Source organism: Sarcophilus harrisii, chromosome 6 (assembly GCF_902635505.1).
Source record: "Sarcophilus harrisii chromosome 6, mSarHar1.11, whole genome shotgun sequence".
Classification (NCBI taxonomy): Eukaryota; Metazoa; Chordata; class Mammalia; order Dasyuromorphia; family Dasyuridae; genus Sarcophilus; species Sarcophilus harrisii.
The window spans coordinates 208,438,016-208,454,178 of NC_045431.1; the positions used below are offsets into that span (position 1 = coordinate 208,438,016).

Consider the following 16,163-nt stretch of genomic DNA (forward strand, 5'->3'; position numbering starts at 1 on the left):
TTTCTTTTTATATTACATCATGTTACACTTTTGGTAGGAGAGACATAGTTGGAAAAGAAATATAACAAGGGATTGTACAATAAATAACATCACCATATTCCTTCTCCACACCTGCATTTGAGGTGCTAGAAGTCACTTAACATTGTTACTTACACTTAATTGAGTATCTATCACTGCATTGCAAACCTTTTAAATACCTTTGATTGCATCCCAGTTGCATTCCCATTGACACTGTTTCAAATCTTCTCTTCTCGAAAAAAGACCTCAGATTCTCTCCTTTAACCCTCTAAGATGATCTCACTTCCTCTCTTATTGAGAAAATAGGCATCCTCAAATATGGCATTCTTCATCTCCTCTCCTCCTTACATCAAAAACTATCTTCTTTTGCTTCAGTCTTAGATTATGAAGCAGATCTTCTTCTTGACAAGTCCTATGTATCTACTTGATTCTTGATCTTACTCTCTCGACTTTCTCACATCGATAATTTTATGACGTTTATGTTTCTCCCTCTCTCTGTGAGATTTTCTGGCTCATACAAAATGGCACTGAAGATGCTATGGATGGTCCAAGAGGAAGCAGGTTATTTACCCAAAGATGGTAAAATAACTATTAAAGAGTAGTCTGAGTTGTCCCAAGTATCATTTCCTAGGTTGACCAGCCGAAGAATAGATGGTAAAGATGAGGAGATTAAAAAAAGAGCAGAATATGCTCATGGAATTCCCATAGCAAGAGAAAAAAAAGATGTAGTGTTGGAAGAGCCCTTAGAAATTGTATAATTTAAAGACCTCATTTTATAGATAAGGAAACTAAGGTCAAGAGAAGTGAAATGAGTTAGCTAAGATAACTGAGAGCTGGGATTCAAACTAAATTCTGATTTAAAAATCTGTCAGTCTTCCCATTACATCATACTGTCTACATTGAGAGTCCTTGTAGTTGTAAATAATGAAAAAACATGGCATTTATTAAACTGGTGTGTGCAGCTATTTAGACATACAAATGAAGGAATACAGCCTCTTTTCATGGAAATTTTCATGTGTTTGTGCTGTGAACATCATCAGCCTCTTACAAATACCCACACTCAAACAAAAAGTGTCCCCAGGAATCAGTCTTTTTAAAAAACAATAAAACACAAAGTTATCTAAGAAAGAGTTATAACCTCTTAATTGTCATTATTATTAAAGATGCAGTGCTATATTGCTATGACAAAGTGTATGTCTTATTTTGCTTTTAGTTGAACAATCTAAAAGTATAGTCTCACAGGGATTATTGATTACAGAGATTTTAAGATGGATAGACCCAGCTGTCTCACCCAATCCTTAGCACTTATCAGAGAGGACAAGATAGCCAAATGAGCAGGCCAGATTAGACTTGTTCTGTTTGGTACCAGAGCACTGGGGCTGCTTCCACCCAGAACTGGGAGTAATGGGTAAAAGCTGAAAAGAGGTCAATTTATGGTTGACAACAGAAAAAAACTTCCTAACAAAGAAAGCTGTTCCATAGTAGAATGGACCACCTTAAGTTTTTTTATTTCCCTCTCTTTATGGGATTTAAACAAAATAATCATTTGGGGTGCATGTTATGTATCAGGTCTGAGTAGGCCTAACTGGTTTTGAGGTTCCTTCCAGTTCTCAAATTTTGAGTTTTCATTTTTTCTGTTTCTGAGTCATTGCAGATTTTAAGGTGTCTTGAGATTTTGAAATTTTCTAACAGATCGTTGCAATGACTAAAGCTGTTGGCACCCATCCTTGCCAAGCTCTATTTGAAAACTATTGAGAAGAGGGGAAACATGTCTCATATAATATTATAGAGTTTCTGATATTCTACTCCAGAAGATTTAATAGGATCTAGGGAATTCTTCCTTCTGGTTTCTGTAAGGTGTTATTTTAATGTTAGACTTACAAATACAAACCTCCAGGCAGAAAGGAAAAGTTCAGCCTCTGTAATGAAAATAGTAAAGTCTGCTCTCCCCTTGGGGCCAGAGTTGAATCCCTCTGGAGATGGAAGGAGAATTGGTTGAAATGAAATTAGGCCTGAGTCTTGACATCAGTTTACTTCTTCATCTTCTAACTTCAGTTTTGGAGTGCACTGAGCCCTGTGATTTGTGTGTTCACTTTTCTTCCCTTTAGTAAGGCTGTCAGCATTCAAAACTAACCTGTTTGCTCACTCTCCTTTCTGCCTGCCAAGGGACCCAAATGTAGAGCACAAAGTGGGACAAAGACCCAGAAGGAAGAGTGACAAGAAAAATAGGGCAAGGATTAAAAAACAATGTAGTCAAAACTCGCCTTTTTAAACATCTTCAATGTGGCAGCCTAGAACAAAATTATCTCTCAGAATACAAATGAAATAAAAGAAGGTGAGTGTGAAATGGGAACAAAGAAAGTCATAGTTGATCCCTTGTAGTGAAGAGGACTCTGGGTAGTGGTCTTGAATATTAAAGTTTGGAATAAGGTGTAGCTTAGGGGAAAACATTATTTTCCACCTTCTAAGGTCCAGGAAGAAGGCTTTAATAAAATGAGCTAAATCAGGAGCTTTAAATTATGTGTAATTAATTTAGTACAAATCATATTTTCTGTGATTTCAGTTTTCATGACTCTGCATCCACTCAAATAGCATATGAAGATGAAAGTGAAGATAATCTCAGAAGAAATCTCAGAGGTCAAAATTCTCTATGAAAAAAGGGTCACAGACCAGAGAAGATATTATATGGGGAGCTATATAGCCTTTTGTCTTCTTTGAGAGAAGCATGAACTTTCTCAGAAGGTGATTAAGAAATCCTGTTCTACTACAAAAAAGTCATAAAGTTTCTGAAAAGTAGGCACAGAGCTGCCCAATCAAAGGTCAATATATGGATGGATTTGTGATGTTCTAAATATGGACACTCAGCCAACTGTCTCTTCTCATTGGGGCTGCAGCTTACTCTTGGCCTTCCATTAAGCCAGGATCTCTCCAAGGTACTGGAGATTTTCTCTGTCTTGTGTGAGAGTTAGAAGAACACCCTGTTTCTGTCCCCTTTCACTTTGAGCTACATCATTCCCACACTTCCTATTCCAATACACTTTTCTTGGCTCACAGCTTGCACCCTTCCTCTCATGCCCAGATCATCTTTGAATAATATGCTGCAGGTCTAACTGCTCACCTTTTCATTGCTCTTTGTTATTCTTTCAGTCACTGCTTTAGACCAGTTTGGAAAGGGAGGGTGGCTATTAAATGCTGTACGTAAGGATCCCTGCGGGCTACATACAAATCGAGCTAGTTTAAAATGTAATGTGATCCATGTTTTATTGTATTTTTATTTATCTTGTTAATTATTTCCAAGTTTCCTTTTTCTCTGGTTCGGGATAACACTAGGGATGTTATTTGTTCCTGATGCCAGGCGAGAGTTTGATAGCAGTACTTTAGACAGAAACAAAAAGTAGCGGGAATTGTAAGGGGCATTTGGCCCTGAAGAAGGCAGGGGTGCAAACAGACTCCCAGATATCTCGAATCCTAACCCAGTACGCCCCCTGCTCATGGGACCCTTGGTTACGTTTTCTTTTTATCCTTGACATCTTTTTTTTTTTTTTTTTGGGGGGGGAAGAGATTCTGCCCTCCTTCATTCTCCTTCCCTCTCTTTCCTACCAATAATGCCAAATTCTTCAAACTCAACTCTTCAGACGGTTTAAGTGAGAGAAAGTTGTTCAGAGATGAATGGAGTCAGAAAGTGATGGTCATGGGAAGAGGCAGGAGGAGGACAGACTCGGTGCCCAATCGTTTCTTCTTTCTTCCCTTGCGCTCCTCATCTTCCTACCCTACCCCCACCCCAGCCAACTGCCAGGGCGAATCCTCTTAGAAAACCAGTGTTCTCCTGGGTGTTTTTTGGGGAGGGGCTGGCTGTTGTAGGTTATTGCTTTCCCTATAAGGAAGCCAGCCTCGAATACTCTGGCGCTTCTGGATTTCGGCAGGATGCACTGTAACAACTTCCACAATCTCCAGGGCAGCTCAGTGATGGCAGGAGCGAGCCTGGCACCTCCGGGCGCTTGGGCTTAAACTGGAGAAAGGTTCTTAACCGGCATCCAGGAGGCGGCGTGCATTTATTTATTTATTTTCTCCCCTTCACGGACTCGTTGTTCTACTAGTCCAGCAGGAGCGCGGTGGTGGAGGCGGCAGCGGCAGCTCAGCTGGAGAAGCAGCAGCAGTAGCAGCAGCCACAGCGCTTTGCCTCCTCCTTCTCGTCCTCCTCTTCCTCCTGCCCCTCCACCCTCCCTCTATCCTCCACTGCCCCTCCTCCTCGTCCTCCTCCTCCTTGTCCTCGTCCTCTTCCTCTTCCTCCTCCTGGTCTTCCTCGTCCTCGTCCTAGTCCTCCTCCTCTTCCTTGGCTGCTGGGCGAAGAAGGCGGATCCAAGAGGCTCAGGAGGGGAGCGCAACCTGCCGGAGTCGCCAAGCCCCTTATGCCTTTCCGGAGCCCGGAGGAAAGCTGAGCCGCAGCGCCCGGACTTCTGATCCCGAGCCGCCAGAGCCGCCGCCTGCTGGGCTGCCCACGGGGTGGGGTGGGTGGGTGGGTGGGAGGGCAGGGGAGGGCGGGGCAGGGCGGCCCGGGCACCCTCCCCGGGCACGGCGCACCCTCTCCCGGCACGGCGCATGGACTGATCCCGGAGCGCAGCGCAGCGCAGCTCCGCACCCCACCGGCCGCTGCAGCCCGGCCGACTCTTCTCTCGCCCGCCGCTGTGCTCTGGGCTCTCCGTGGGCTCTCGGAGTCTCCCACTCGTCACCCTTCCCTCTTCAACTTTGAAGGGTCCGTGCAGTGCGGGCCACAAGATTTCCGGGAGCTTTCCTGATTTTTGCTTTTATTCTGTGCGCCCCTTCCCGCGGGGACCCACCGGGAGCCAGTGCCCATGGATATAATCTTGGTCCTGTGGGTTTGTTTGAGCGCAGCCAGGTCAGGTAAGTGGAGTCCGGGGTCGCGGGTATTATTGGAGGGAAGTGTGGGGAACGAAGCCCCGGAAGGGACACCGAGAATCGGTGCAAAGAGCCAGGGGAGCGGGGGTGCTGGCATCCGAACTGCTCTCCAGCATCTCAGCGCTTCTTCCTGGGGGTAGGGGGCGGTGTAGATTGCAAGGTTCTACCTCTTTCCTTGACCCACTAGCCCCGGGGTAAGAGGGTAGAGGGTCCCTAGACTACAGGGCAGGGAGACGCAGCTCCAGAGACTGAGAGGAGTGGGTGCTCGTGGAGCGGGCGCTCCCTGGGAATGCCCACTATGCTGATCCCCTCCCAGTCTAGGTGGCGAGTGGAGCTCGCCGTGGCCGTACCCTAGCTTCCCCAGGGGACAGTTCCTGGGCGTGCTACAGAAGCCAAGCCCAGATGGCGAAACCCCTTCTTCCCCCTTTTCCCCCGAGTCCCTAAACTTGAGAGGCTCTTTGGACACCTCCCTCCCAGCCGGTAACTGGGTGAGCATAATCGGGATCCAAGCAGTCTGGAGCCTAAAGGGAGCCCCGAACGTGTAGCCCAGACCTTGTTGTTGGGGTCGGCAGCGGCTGAATGGAAAGGCTGAGAGGTAGGAGACAGAGAAGCATCCCGACTCCCCCGCAGAACCAAGCGCCCCCACCTTCCGCGCTGTGGGGACTTGGCCAGTGTCCCCACCCTCAAAGTGGAGAATTGAGCAAATGTCTGGGAGAACTGGAGCAATGGTGACTGTCCAGGTGAATTATTCAGGCCCCCGCTTCCCTTCCCGCTTCTTAGGAAAGATTTTTAGTTCAGGATAATGGCCCCAACTCTCCACTTCACTTTGCCTTTGATGTCTCAGGTTTATTGAAATCCTTGCATCCTGCCCTTTGCCCCTCGAGTCTTCTCCCTTTGCTGGGCATCCTGGGGGCTGGAGACGGGTGGGGCACGTCGAAGAAAGGAAGACCAGGTCCGTTCTTTTCTCTCCATTTGGCGAGTGGAGACGATAGATGGAAGAGGGAAACTAAGTCCCTGCCCATTCCCAGGGAGTTGGAAAAGTGGCCCAGGGGCCCTGACTAGGGGACCTTTTCCAGTTCCTGCCACTCGGAGCCTCAGTTACTTTCCCTTCATGGCTTTTCAGGTAACTCCCTCTCACCCCCACCCACCTTAGCCCCCGCTGCTTCCCGAACCTCAACTACAAATCTGAGAAGTTCCTTTTCTTTTGGGACCTCCGTGGTCCTCCTTCCCTTCATTTCTCCGCCTGGGGAACCCAAATGTACTGGAAGAGGATTGCAGGGGAACAGAGGAGGTTTCTAAGAAATAAAAGTTCCCGTAGCTCTCCCCCCTCGTTGTGACAGCTTGTGATCTGAATCAGATTTGGGATTGGAGAGGGAAGGGAGTCTTGTCCTCTCACCAGCCTCTGCTAACCTCTCCCTACTCAATCCCATCTGCTTTTCCCATCCATAAGTACAATGCTAGGAACTGACCGGGTCTAAAGACTCCATTTCAGCCTTTGCCCAATTTAAGATACACTTGGATGCTCTTGTCTTGGCAGGGCTTCATGAAGGGTGAAAAATGAGAAAACACTTCTTCCTACCTTTCTCAAACATCCCCATTACACCTTCTCTGGGAAGTTTCTTCCCGATTGCTCAGTTTTGTCTGCCTTCCCATCTTTCCCTAGTCCCAGGCTGAATGGAAGAAAGTAAGGCTCATTTTAGCTTTGCTCAGTGCCCACCAGGAGGGGTTATTCTTTGCAATATCCAAGTGCTAGAGTCCCAGTCAGGCTGAGGGGCTATGCCCAAGAGTGGTTCTGACACCACCATTCCCCGGATTTCCAAGGGAGGGCTCATTTTAAATTGAGTTAACTTCAGATGCCAACATATCAAATATTATTCCCAAGGACAGAATGTAGAAATGCCAAGTGGCCAGCTTAACCACTCTAGTGATTATATGGTATAGTGTGACTATAGTCAAATTGAATCATTTCCATAAATATCCATCTATTTATGCTTCCCTATGGAAGAAAGTATGTTTCCCACTACTTGCTAGTGCAGGAGATGGTAAACCCTATCTTAAAAAGTGAAGTATTATTTCCTCTCTTGAAACCTCATTATCGTTTCGGAGGCAACCCTAAGTTTTTGAAGGTTGTGCTTCCTGTTCTTCTAAGTGATACCAAGCCAACTGATACACATACATACATGCATCCGGAGATTATATATGTATGTATATATATATATATATATATATATATATATATATATATATATAGTGTGTGTGTGTATACACACACAAAAACATAAATTTGGTAATTGAAGATTCGCCTTGCTAGTCTAGATCAAGAAACTCATTATCCAAGGGTTGGTCACTGTGGAATAAGTTTTTTCTTTTGTGAATATGTGTGTATGTGGATTGGTAAAACATTACTCTGTTAAGAGTTGGGTCAGCTTTGGTGAAGGGAATATACTCACATGAATGAAAATCACAAGCCCTTAAATAATTTAAAGTCAAAATACTTTAGGTATGATGTTAGCTTGGAATACCAATTTGTCAATTTGTACACTTGGGGTCAGTGACTGTAGAGAGACTCACATGTTTAAGGATGATCAGTGAGAGAAGAAAGGCACCCTGGGGAAGAGTAAAGTCTCCTTTGGTGGAAAGGGAAGAAATTGATCCAGGTTGGGATATCGGTCTCTGAACTTGTTGGAATGGAGACATGGCAGGATAGGAAGTGCCCATAGATGAGCCTGTTGCCAAGGGGGCAGGACTAGCAAGCATGGAAACACTCTTAATAGTGTGGCATTCTTAATACTTCCTAATTTTTTTGTTCTGAGATGTTCTACTTGTCTCATCCTGGCTATATATAGCACTGAATTTTGGAATACTATTGGGAATATGTTAGATTTTATGCATCGTACGTGATAATATTTTGGTTTTCTAATAAAGAATCAGAAAAGAACTAGGGAGACAGTAGGGGACAGGGAAGGATTCTGACCAGATTATCTCATGGTAGAAGTTTTTTTCTTTTTTTATTCTTCCAAAGGACCCATTATCCCAGTGTAACACATCAGTCCTCCCAATAGATAGCAAAGCTTGCCTGGTGATTAGTTTATCTGAAACTGCACACGCTCTTGGAAACTTTATTTATCTGGTATAACAATTGTTTCTTTGGGTTGTTAACAGTCAAGGATGAAACAAACATGCCATTCGCTTAGTGAGCTACTCAAATATCATCCCTTTTTAGTGGAAATGAATAGATCCTATCAAGCATACTTTAATTAAAGTGGGACTCAGAGCAGCTAGGCTAGCAGTAGTTACTTAACTTACATATGAAAGATCTTATGATAGGTGCCACATAAAAATGCTGTATGAATTGTTAATTCTGATGATATTTATTCAAAGAATAATATGGAATACGTGAGGTTGCTACATGGAGAGAGTGAGCTTGAGATTCAGGAAGATGTTGATTCAAGTCTCACCTCTGATTCTTATTGGCTACATCTTGCTGGGAAAATTATTTCAACTCTCAGAGTCCCCACTCAACCTTTCAAGACTAGAGATCAAAGATTAGTTCAAGATAGCCATTGACAGAAGTTCTTTTGCTGGTAGTTCCCTAAATCAGTGATTTTCAAACTTTTTTTTCCCTCAGTGTCTTTAAACTATTAAAAGTTATTGAGGATCTGTCCAAAGAGTTTTTGTTTATGTGATTATAGGTATTTATCATATTAGAGATAAAAACTAATTTTGAATTTGTGGACCCTCTGATGGGTTTTAGAGGATCCCAGGATTATCTGGAGTGCACTTTGAGAACCATTGCCTTAAACTAATAAACTAATGTAGTCATATGCTAGAGTAAACATGAAAAACAAAACAAAACAAAACACACGTGCAATATAGGTAAGAGACACATTGTTCTTTGGGCTGACAAGTGTGAAATTTTTTTAAAAAGGCAATTTTGGGATATCCAGTAATAGCAGTGATATTGCAGTGAGGATATATGGGCTGTCTGAATTCCCCTCTGATATTTTCATGGTCAAAGGACCTTGAAGAAGGCTCCCAGCTCATTAGGAAGACCCCTGCAGTTGTGGTGAAATATTGACATGAGATGGACAAAAGCTAAACAGATGAGAAGATATGAATAGGGTACAATCTGCATCACTCAAGGGAATATCCTCATTGCTGAGTTCATAGTTAGACCGACACTTTGGAATATTTTGTAGCAACTTTAGAAGGTTATAATCACATCAATAACACCTTTTATTAGCACTTTTGCGCTGAGGCCTCCAAGCAGAAACATGGGAATACATGAGAATCAATGGGCATTTTCCCACTGGCAACCCAACTTGTGGGGTTCTCCCTTAGGGAGGATGGGATAAAGAGGGAGATCATCTGCAGATAAGGATGATTCTAACTGCCTTTTATATAACCTCTAAGTTTATGTAGAAAAAAGGCAGTTGGACTAAGTGGATAGAAGGTATTTATAGAAGTTTAAGTCCTTCACCTGTTACATATGCTGTGTGATCAAGGCAGTTACTTTTTTAATGCTCAAGCAGTAAGTGGATACTTTATTTTGATTAAATTACAGGTGTGGATCAAAACAAAAAAAAGTTCTACAAATGACTAACACTGATTAGCTTATGGGTCCTCACAATTTAGTGAGGTAGGTAGTAGAAATGATAACAATAGTTAACATTTATTTTGCACTTTAGTGTTTGTAAAACAGTTTATACCTATGATTTCATTACACATTTACAGCATTCATTTCATTCATGGTTTGATCATCACAACAATCCTAGGTAGTAGGTACTATATTTAGAGATTTTAGAGATTTCTATTTTAGAGATGAGGAAGCTGAGGCTGAAAAATTAAATACCTTACCCAGGAATATACAGCTAATAAAGTGTCTGAAATGGGATTTGAACTTTTTTTTTTTGATTCTTCTAAAGTCCAGCATTTATCCACAACACTGTCCCATATTGCTGCCTACTATTCTTAACTTCATTTTGCGCGCAGGAGAGATTATGATTTTCTTGATACAGGCAACTGCCAAAAAGGAGCTTCCTCTGCCAGTGGAGTTCATCATGGAAACATACTCCATTAAGGGGATGGCAAAGAGCTGCCAGAAGTTAAGCTCCTTGCCTGGTGTCACACAGTGAGTCTGTATCAGAAGCAGGGCTTGAAACCATATTTTTCTGACTCTGAAACTAACTCTCATCCTCATCTTCTAGATTTAAAAAATGTAGTTTTAGAAAGGTTCAATTTCTTGACCAAGATCACTTAGTTACTAAGGTGTTTAAGCCTACATTTTATGCTTCTTCCCTTTCAAAGCTCCAGGGCAGAGGTGTGAAAGACAGATCAGCAGTACCCCCAGGGTAAGGCCCTAACAAATTAAAATGTCATTGGGTAATGTTTAATAAAATAAACAAAAATACAATAAAACATAGACAACATCACATTATAAAACTAGGTCAATATATGGCCTGCAGGAATACTGATGTATGAATTAGTGCCCCCCCCCATTTATATCACTGCTCTAGAGGGCAGGGGCTGCCTGTTGGAAGGAGAAAAACTATGAAAAGGATGCCATACACTGTTATTAATTTATTATTAAATGAGAGAGTTGTGAGCATCTGCTGTGAACAGACATCTAAAGGAACATAGCCTGGGTAGAAGAGTTGCTGAGAAGGGAAGTTAATCTCCCCTTTAATAGCACAGTTGGAGTTCAGTGGATTAAATAAATTTGCTGTTAGAAAAAGATATTTAAGTGAGAGACAAGGTAAAATAACTAGCCTACCTTTGTCTTGTGCCATTTGGGCTAAGAAAAGCATGATCACAGGTGGCAGTGGATTAGATCTGGGGATGAATCAAATTAAGGCTAATTTGGGTGGGAGCCCTGGCCCACATGGACCAACCGAACTAAATGGATTTTGGAACGGTCTCATGTCTTGGGGCAGGTGAGAGAGAGGTGGGTTAGCAACAAGTGTTGGAAAATTAACCCAGAGCTTTCCATGCTGGAGACTGGCCCTTGAGTCTCTGGGATATTTACACTCTTTTCTTTGAAGTTGTTTAGAAATTGCTTATTCTGAGTAATTCCAATTCCCCAGCTGGTGACATTTGTAGAGCAGTTATATACTAAGTGGGAAAACTTTAAGAGTTTAATAAGCTTCCTGAAAAGGGCAGAAACTCCACACTCTAGATATAAGCAGAAACCATTTCTCTTCCCCCTCCTCCTTTTAATGAAGCCAGTTCTTTCCCACCATGTACAAGGGAGACCAGGCAAATGCTGCCTCATTAATAGGTTTCCTGATTTCCTGGGAAATGTGTGAAATGATATCTTTTACACAGTTCTGCTGTTGGTACAAGGCATTTTCATCTTGTGGGGACCAATTTAAAGAAGAAAAGAGAAAAAAAAAGTGTTCTAGAAATATAATTGATTTATTTTCCCCTCAATACTTTACATCATAGATTTGGGGTTAGGAAAGATTTTAGGGGTCATCTAATCTAATTTTTTTTCTGAGGCAATTGGGGTTATGTGACTTGCCTAAGGTCACACAGCTAGGAAGTGTTAAGTGTCTGACTCTCCTGATTTCAGCACTGGTGCTCTATCCACTGCATCAATTAGCTGCCCCTAGTTTAATCTTTTTTATGATTGAGGACTAAAGCCCAGGAAGGTGAAAGATTCCTCCAAAGTCATACAGCTAGTATCAATTAGGATTCAAACTCAGGTTCCCTGATGTTAGCAGTACAACACTGCTGTTATACTACGGTAGGCTATATTTTCTTGAAAAAAATCTGTTATAGTATACTTTCTATTGCATGTAGTTGTATTCTCATACTCTATTTTCTTTTGGCCTGCAGGGATACCGTTAGTTGTGTATGTTGTTTTAATTTTTGACTTCCTTGTTGGCAAATGTCTAGAGTACTTTTGAAAAAAGAGCAATTCAGTTACCTTTGAATCAGAAATGAATTTCTATTCTCAGAAAGAGAAAGTAGGCAAGGGTAGTGAGAAGAATATCCTTATCACACATTTAAAGGGTAAAACAAAGACAGGATGGAATTTCTTCAGAGGGCATGTGGGCATTTCTTGAGGGTATAGGCTTTGGCAGAATAAAGTATACTTTTTAAATAAATGGATAGTGGAGTGAAAGAGAAGAAACAGTAATGGCTTAAGTTTCTGGAAGCTGCTTTAGATGGCAGAAACACAAAGCAATGTGAAATTTGCTTTCAGAAAATCATTTCCTTCTAGAGAAGGGATGTCTATTGTTTCCTGTGAAGTTCTTCACAGAAAAGAAAAAGTTATTTCAAGATTATTTAAATTCATCTCTGGTTTGATTCCTGGAAGACATGCAACTGGGAGATGGCAATATGAATTCAATGTCTTATATTCTCTTTTTTTTAATGTTTTATTATCTTTTTTTATTAATTTATTTTTTTAAATTTAATAGCCTTTTATTTACAGGATATATGCATGGGTAACTTTACAGCATTAACAATTGCCAAACCTCTTGTTCCAATTTTTTACCTCTTACCCCCACCCCTCCCTAGATGGCAGGATGACCAGTAGATGTTAAATATATTAAAATATAAATTAGATACACAATAAGTATACATGAATGTCTTATATTCTCAAGGTGAAAAGAGAATCCTGGCACCTGTCCTTGATTTCTCTGCTCCTTGAATTCACTAGACACAAGCTGACAGGGTTTTGTCAGGTCATCCTAGGTAAGTTGGTAGGATCTAAGTGTCTTATACCATTCAGGACAGGTTGGAAGCGATATTCAGGGATCTAAGTTGGATGCAAGGCACAAGGTATAATTAAGTAGTACTTTTTGGCCTTGGATCAGCTGTGGAAGTCCACAGTTCCTTGCACTCAGTTGTCTCCTAATAGACATTTACCAAGTTGAATTGTTTCTTCTGAGTGGAATTCTTCCTCACTTAAAGTATCATCCTTATTAATGATTTAGGAAAGAACTTCATCCTGTTCTCTAGATGACGGGCTTGGCTGGGTGCCTAGGATTTCTCTGTAAGTGGTGATGTGGGTTGCAGAGGGTCAGGTCTTCTGTGACTCATCCATACCCTGTGGCAAGAATAGAGGTAAAGAGAGTCTGACTTATGAAAAAAAAATCCTGACTAATGAATTGGCTAATTATTCTTTCTTGCTGAAAAATATTGTGGACATTCTCTTCCGCTATTTGTATTCTCTTCTGCCATGAGTTAAAAAATATTGATAACATTAGTCTTTTTAGAATAGAGGTCCACTTTATAGAAAATGTTGGCATTTCTTCCTCTTCATCTCTCTTGATTGGTTGAGGTCTTTTCTTAGATTATATTTATGATTCTATAGATCAATTAATTATTGAATTAATCTATCATGGCCTCTTCCAAATGGGTTAAGATGGATAATTTCTTAACCTGACCAGATTTTTCATACTCATTTTTTTGAGGGGACAGGGAATCTTAGACTTGTGAATTCAATAGTATAATGAACTCCAAATGTGGCCATTACCTCTACTAATGCAAAGTTGCTTTCAGTCTTAGAATATTGCCTGGAAAACTAAAGGCATAAAGAATGTCTTGCATGTAAACAAGCAAATATCCCAAGTAAGGCTTGAACTGAGATCTTCCATATTCTAAGGCTAGCCCTTTGTTTGCTATGCTAGATTTTTTATTTTGTTATTATTTTAATATTTACATATAATATTTATATATGAAGATATAACATATACTATATAATGTATTAAATAACATGTATACTTATATATAAATTTATAGGTAACATGTAATTATATTCATATTAAAATATGGCAGAAAGTTGATTACTTTTAAAGTTTTTGTCAAAATCCCGAGATCATTTTCTCTCACTTTTTAAATTTCTTCACTCTTCCCCTCCAACTCCACTCATAGTTTCACCCAAGACAAGGTTGAAGAAGGAATTAGGGATCTGGCTGGATGGGAGATAGGGGGACTCTCAGGGGTGTGTTGGAGTCAGATCAGAGCAGTTGGAGAAAACTGATTGTTAAGTTTCCAGTGTGACCATTTTTGCCTCTTAAATTGGCAATGGTTACAAACTGGGGCTTGATTTTTTTTTACAATTTTAATTTTTTTCTTTGCTTTTCTAGACCTATGTAATAGAGAAAATATTAATGTAGCAGATTAAACTCAGAAGTGTGTTCCGCATACATCTCCCCTCCTCCCCACTGATTCTTAAACATTTACTGACACACTGATGGGTACTCTGTATAAACCTACAAGGGATTAATGATAATTAACAGGTAGATCCTATGTTTGTCCTCATTCTTGAAGAACACCATGATATCAGAGAGATGATGCTATGATATTCGAGTGAATTGGACTGAAGTGAGGGAGGCTGGGTAAGGTCACCTGCCTCATTTTCCCTCCAGAATCATCCGGGTCCAGTGGCCAGAGGTAGATTAGGATTACTGGAGATGACTCTGGATACAGTGGGAGATTTTGGCCTTTTTGATTTAAATTCTTTAACAGGTCTCAGTTTGCCTGAGGCAACAACCCAATTAGTGATTAATGGAAACACCTGGAGAAAGGGTTGCCAAAATTCTCATAGCAGGGTGATGGAGGGAGGAGGAAAATGGAAGGAGAGAAGGAGACCCAGGAGGGAGGAAACAAAGGGCGAATGAGGAGGATGCTGGCAGCTTTATTTCCAAAACTCTTTATGATTTGCAAAGCACTTTTCTTAAGTGATTTGCCTGGGTCACTCATCTTAAATAGGTATCATTTAAACTAGGGTCTATTGCCTAGAAGTAGTTGGAAATGATATGTGGTCCCATTCTTGGGATATGAATAATCTCAATATTATATCCAGAAAATGGGTAGTAGATCTGAGATCAAACTCAGAAGCTCTACTATGTGCTGGACATACTATGTGCTATGCATTGTGCAAAGGGTGATCTGAATCTGACAGCAATGAGTCTAAAATGTGAGGTCTTATTCAGAACAAGGGCAGGGACATAGTATTGAGAAGGAATTCAGATGCAATAGTGGAATTTGGGAAGAAGCAAGCTAATTATACCCTTCTCATACAGCTATGCTCAGGGTCCATAAGTACTTGGTAACTTCCTTTATTCAGCTGAAGATCCCTGGGGAAAATAGCTACATCTATCACATTTCCTATATGGGATAAATTTCTGTTATTTTCTCCCATGAATAAAGTGCCTGACCAGGATTATAAAACAATCAACAATAAATTTAATGCCCTTTAGATTTTTCAGCATTTCTCCCTTTCTTTCATGCATTTTCCCCTTTCTTAGCTGGTATATTAAAATAAAGGAGCCTATATGCTGTGACAAAAGACTGAAGGCAATGATTTGCTAATAATTTAACGGTTTTGGATTTTCTTTCCTTTCCTTTCCAGGGGTAAGGATTAACTCTTTCGGACTTGGTTAAAAGACCAAATTGACAGCTGCTACAGCCCCTCTATGAGAGGACTAAAACCCCTGCATCCCCTCCCCCAGGGCAGAACAAGAAGGAGACAAGCTGAGATAGGGAGTGAAGTGAGTTAAAAACAGCTTGGTAGGGGCAGAGGAGTAATTACTCAAATCTTTTCCCCTATTCCCAGGCCAGCCAATGGCCAGCTGTGCCTTTAAATTAACTCTTTATTTGAACAATTTTTTTTTAAAAAAGGTTTTATTCAGAGAAGATTTGACTGGCAGCAATTATTTGGGGCAGGGGAAGAGAATGGAATTATTTGGTAGCAAATGTTCTGTTTTTCATCATTTTCTTCCAATGTGCAGGATGGAGGAGGAAATAAGTAGTAAATAGGATAATGATAGTTCACCTCATCTAAGTGACCTTCATCCCCCATCTCCACTGGACAAATTCAATGTGAGATTTACAAAGCTTCCATAGCTTCCATATTACCATTAAGCAAAAGTTGACAGCTGTAGCTGATTAACGCAGCTCCAACAGCGCAACCAAAATTGCACTATTGAGATGCTAAGTGTAGACCCAGACTTAATGAATGATTTAGCATAGTCAACTGGATAGAATGTGCTGGAGACATTATTAGGGTTTTCTTTTGCTTTTTTTTTCCTTTGATAATTGGGAATCACATTGCAATCAGGAACAAGTTATTCCACCTTGCACCCTCCCTCCCCACCTCCTGTTTCCAAGCAGGCGTTCTTTGTTTCTTCTTCTTCCCTGGGAGGAAATGGAAGGTTTTAGGCCTCTGACATGAGAGGAAGGTACCCAGGCCCTTGCCCTCGGTCCGAGTATGT

At 41.3% G+C, this 16,163-nt stretch overlaps 1 protein-coding gene across 2 annotated transcripts in view; it reads left to right on the forward strand.

Annotated features, from left to right (window-relative positions):
- Positions 1-4,562: 4,562 nt before the first annotated feature.
- The window catches only part of NELL1 (neural EGFL like 1), an 842,535-nt gene continuing 830,934 nt past the window's right edge, over positions 4,563-16,163 (forward strand). For both annotated transcript variants that reach the window (XM_031941958.1, XM_031941959.1), the window contains exon 1: positions 4,563-4,920. In XM_031941958.1, the coding sequence (XP_031797818.1) occupies positions 4,872-4,920 (49 nt within the window). In that variant the 5' untranslated portion in view covers positions 4,563-4,871. The remainder of the gene's footprint in view (positions 4,921-16,163) is intronic.